General features: G+C 31.7%; 1 protein-coding gene across 4 annotated transcripts; it reads left to right on the top strand.

The window, feature by feature from the left end:
• The first annotated feature begins 2,084 nt into the window (after positions 1–2,084).
• On the top strand, positions 2,085–4,324 carry LOC120173818 (14-3-3 protein 6-like). 4 transcript variants are annotated; one of them, XM_039180887.1, is made up of 5 exons: positions 2,085–2,646; positions 3,473–3,595; positions 3,785–3,901; positions 3,999–4,059; positions 4,155–4,324. In XM_039180887.1, the coding sequence occupies exons 1-4, from the start codon at positions 2,161–2,163 to the stop codon at positions 4,056–4,058; spliced, it is 786 nt and encodes a 261-aa protein (XP_039036818.1). In that variant the 5' UTR covers positions 2,085–2,160; the 3' UTR covers position 4,059; positions 4,155–4,324. The 4 variants fall into 4 exon arrangements, with proteins under 4 accessions (XP_039036818.1, XP_039036817.1, XP_039036815.1 ...); XM_039180886.1 differs by having other exon boundaries at positions 4,140–4,324; XM_039180884.1 differs by having other exon boundaries at positions 3,999–4,075.
• Positions 4,325–4,635: the final 311 nt, after the last annotated feature.

Raw genomic sequence — 4,635 nt, 5'->3', positions numbered from 1 at the left:
ACCTTGCATGATATAACTTGTACCTCTAAGATTTGTGCTCTAACTAGTCTATTTATAGAGGAGAGTTGACGAGGAGTTAATACTATTTGATGAAGGGATTAATTAAAAAGCTAATAGGTATAATTGAATATATGCAACTTTAAACCAAGTGACATAACTTATTATTAATAAGTATTTTCACCAAGTGACAACATTTATCATAAAGAGCATAAATTTATTTAATAATCCATAATTTTCCAACACCATCGACACAAGAAACTAACCACTTGTGATAATATAGACTATACAATAAAAAGGTTAAAATCCAAACTAGAAATTTTGGAAAAAAGATATAGATACGAACTATTTTGATTGCATCAACAAACAAACTACAAAGGAGTTCAAACTACTAAAAGACTACCAATAAATCACAAAACAAAGTTAAACAACGTTAGAAAACTATCCACAAACGCAAATCGTGAATCCAAATTCAAATTAATGGTCAAAAGTAGGGAAGATTATCATGATAACAAAAAATTTATCATCTTGATTAATCGAGGCGACATTCAATCCTAATCGAAAATATTTGTCAAACGATTGATAAAGAAGATTGAAAATATGTAATAAAGTCATAGTTATTAAAAACTAAAAGAACAAATGATAAACGACATATAATATGAAGAAAGTAGGGAAAAATAAAGAATACCGATGATTGGCTACCAACACATAAGTTAGTGCCATCGTCGCTTGTCAAACAAAGATGAAAAAGTTTAATAGTATAACGATACTTCATTTGGGAATGCTTCTTCAATCGAGTTTTTCCAACAAGCTTTCCAAACGTAAAAGTATCATTTTTCCAACTTTTTGGTTTGGATCAATAATCACATTTCAAACATAAATTTTTGACTAAAAATGAAGTGTTTGGGATTGCTTTTATGCTGCAAACGGATTTTTGGGCCAAAAACACTTCTATAAGCATTTCCAAACAGTCCCTTAATGACTACACTATTAAAAATCAATAAGGTAAGTTAAAATTTTAAATTAAAGAGGAAAAGTATATAAATATTTGACAAAAGTAGCATATCATATAATTTAATGAAATAAATAATAATAATAAGGATAAACTACACAAATGATCACTAATGTTTAAATAACTTTTTGTTTTTTAAACTAAAGTTTCAAAAGTAATAAATTAATCATTAATGTTATCAATTTGCAACAAAATGGTCTCTAATATTATCGATTTGTAATAAGATGATCACTCTACTGTCATTTTCATTAAATTGATGACGTGGTAACATTAACAAGAAGGTAAATATTTAGTTCTACTCCTAGACTATTGTTAAAACATCAAATATGCCATTAAACAATGATTTTATATCTAATTTACCTCTACAAACTTTATTTTTTAAAAAAAATCTAAAAACTATAATTATACCTAAATAAATTTTAAAAAATAAAAATCTATAAAACATTAAAAATGTAAAAAATAAACTAAAATATCTAAAATATTACTAAAAAAAGTAACGAGTTTATAGAAAATAACTACTAAATATAATTTTATTATTTTAATTAACCCCAATTTAGTAAGCGATGACGGGTTATTTGAAATAATATTATTCTAAATAATAAAAATTAGGGTTAATTAAAATAATAAAAATATATTTAATATTTATTTTTTATAAACTAGTTATTTTTAATATTTTTTAGATCTTTTAATTTTAATTTTTCATTGATTTTTATTTTTTAAAGAGTTATTCAAGTATAATTATAGTTTTTAGTTTTTTTGAAAATTAGAAACATATTGTGATAATTAGATATAAAATTATTGTTTAAAGACCTATATGATGTTTTAATAGTAGTTTAGGGATAAAAATTAAATATTTTTCTTTTTTAACATTGACACATTATCAATTTAATAAAAATGATAATAAAATGATCATTTTGTTACAAATAGATATCGTGACCGTTTTATTACAAATAATATTCATAATTAATTTATTACTTTAAAAACTTTAATTAAAAAAAGGAAACATTAGTGACAACTTATATATCTTACCCTAATAATAAAACGACATTCGGTATTTTATAAGAGAGAGAGAGAGAAACGGCATTCAAGCAAAGTTCCGTTCGTATTTCTCCAAAACTCCCTTTTTCCGATCCGAAAACGTCAGTAATACCATGGCCACCGTTTCCCCACGCGAGGAAAACGTGTACTTGGCGAAGCTCGCGGAGCAAGCCGAGCGCTACGAGGAGATGGTCAAGTTCATGGACAACGTCGTCTCCGCCGTCACAACCCCCGAAGAACTCACCGTGGAGGAACGGAACCTCCTCTCTGTCGCCTACAAGAACGTGATCGGAGCCCGCCGTGCCTCCTGGCGAATCGTTTCCTCCATCGAGCAGAAGGAGGAAGGGCGTGGCAACGCTGATCACGTCTCCGCCATCCGCGAGTACAGGGCCAAGATCGAGTCTGAGTTGTCCAACATTTGCGCCGGAATTTTGAATCTTCTCGACGAGAAGCTCGTTCCAGCTGCCGGAAACGGGGATTCCAAGGTCTTTTATCTGAAGATGAAAGGAGATTACCATAGGTACTTGGCTGAGTTCAAGACGGGTGACGATAGGAAAGCCGCTGCCGAAAATACGCTCAATGCATATAAATCTGCTCAGGTTTGTGGTCATTTCAGTAATTTACTATCTGATCTTGTGCATATGCATTTGTTTGTTAATTTTAGTGTTCGTTTCATTTTAAATGCTTACCGTGTTGAATATGTGTGTAATTTTATGAATCTGTTTTATGCTTAATTGCAGAATAGTTTGATTTGGGGGCCAATCTAGTTTATTGATCTACATTTTCAGTTATTCCCATTATATGCTGTTTATTTCTTACTACTAAGATCGGGATCTGCTGTGAATTACGTTTATTTATTTGGAAACATAAGCGTGTGAAGACAATACATGGAATTGCAATCGAAAATTCATGAAAATTAGCTAAAAAATGGTCTCATGATATTGTTTCGAATGTGGTTTACATTTTCTACGAATATTTCATGATTGTGTATGTGATTTGAGTTCAGTTTTTTTTTGTGTGTGGGATGCAAGTTTGCATAGTTGAGTATCTTGTCGGGACCAAGTTAAATTTTCTTTATATTTGCACCTCAATTACTCATCTCCTGTGCTTCCTGTCTACCTAAGATGTGAAATTCCTGATAGGCTTTGCACTGATACAAAGTATTACAGTTCAACATTGTGCTCTTCGGTTTATTGAGCCTTTTATATAGTCTTGCCACGAATAGTTGCACTTCCTGGTTATGTAGACTTGTGTTACTGCCATTGTTTTCTTTAAATACTTGACATCTACTCTTTTTCTTCCATTCTTTTTCTCAGTTCTACGTTTGATTTTTGAGTTTGTTAAAGTGCATCTGACGGTGGTTTATTCATATTTTCGACTTTTATTTATTTTATCTGCATCTTTATGTTCTGTTTTCTTTTTCAGGATATTGCAACCTCTGAGCTAGCCCCAACTCATCCTATTCGTTTAGGATTGGCTCTGAACTTTTCCGTCTTCTACTATGAGATCTTGAATTCTCCTGATCGTGCTTGCAGTCTTGCAAAACAGGTAGGATAACAAAACTTTGGTATTTTAGTTCAGTCTCGATGTTCATCTTGTTCATCGAAAACATTGGTCCTTGTTTTATATACTTTCGAATAGTATTACAAATCCTTTTTCATTTGGAGTTCCATTAAACATTTTGTCTTCAAATTCTATTTTGTCAACTTGCTTTCATCATATGAATTGTTTCCTTAGGCTTTTGATGAAGCCATCGCTGAGCTGGATACCCTCGGAGAGGATTCATACAAGGACAGTACTTTGATAATGCAACTTATTCGTGATAACCTCACATTGTGGACCTCAGATATGCAGGTTAAACCCCACACGTGTTTCGTTTTATTGACTTTTATATGGTGCCATCATATGGGGATTTATCAATATTAACTATTATCTGTTTTCTTCCATTTAGGATGATGGAACAGATGAGATCAAAGAAGCTCCCAAAGCTGAGGATGAGAAACAGCAGTGAAGTCGGTAATGTTCATGGTAGCATTTTACTTCTCTGGTTGTTTTTGTATGGAGAAGTTGATTGGTCCGATTATCCCTTTAGTCATTTGTTTTTTAGGAGATCAATCTTCGATTTATGAACCTTGGAAGTACTGCTAAAAGTTTCTCAGTATTTCACATGTTATTCTTTTCGAGTGGAAGATTTGTGATTGCAGTGATGTGATGTACACTCTTTTCTTAGTCCTTTTTCTCGACAATAAGGGAGCTGATGATTGACATGTTTCTTAAGCTTAATGTTTGGAAGATGTTTTCTTGAGATTATGAGATTGGTTCTTTTATATAATTTTGTTGTCTTATGGCGTCGTGCACTATAACTGTCATCCGCTTCGTCTTAGCTTGTTTGCACATCTAAAGAATTTGGTAGAGATTAGGTTTTCAAAACTACTGTTGCTTGGATGTTTTTAGTTGAATTTACGCAATGACACGAAACTGGCATTCATGGGTTTTATCATTTATGTTGCTGCTTAATTCCATGCGGTGAAGGGATTTTGTAGTTCAAATTCAAACTATTTTTTCTATTGATTATTACTTGTTACAAT

Source organism: Hibiscus syriacus, unplaced genomic scaffold (assembly GCF_006381635.1).
Source record: "Hibiscus syriacus cultivar Baekdansim isolate YM2019G1 unplaced genomic scaffold, ASM638163v2 tig00111989_pilon, whole genome shotgun sequence".
NCBI lineage: Eukaryota > Viridiplantae > Streptophyta > Magnoliopsida > Malvales > Malvaceae > Hibiscus > Hibiscus syriacus.
The sequence above is the reverse complement of the archived record's forward strand: the minus strand, read 5'-3'. Positions and strand labels throughout refer to the sequence as shown.

What these genes read in the sequence shown, in the direction of transcription:
- LOC120173818 (XM_039180887.1), top strand. Translation starts at nt 2,161, where the DNA reads ATGGCCACCGTTTCCCCACGCGAGGAAAACGTGTACTTGGCGAAGCTC. An exon ending in CTTGCAGTCTTGCAAAACAG is followed by an intron (nt 3,596 to 3,784) that starts GTAGGATAACAA and finishes TTGTTTCCTTAG; the next exon opens with GCTTTTGATGAAGCCATCGC. An exon ending in TGTGGACCTCAGATATGCAG is followed by an intron (nt 3,902 to 3,998) that starts GTTAAACCCCAC and finishes TCTTCCATTTAG; the next exon opens with GATGATGGAACAGATGAGAT.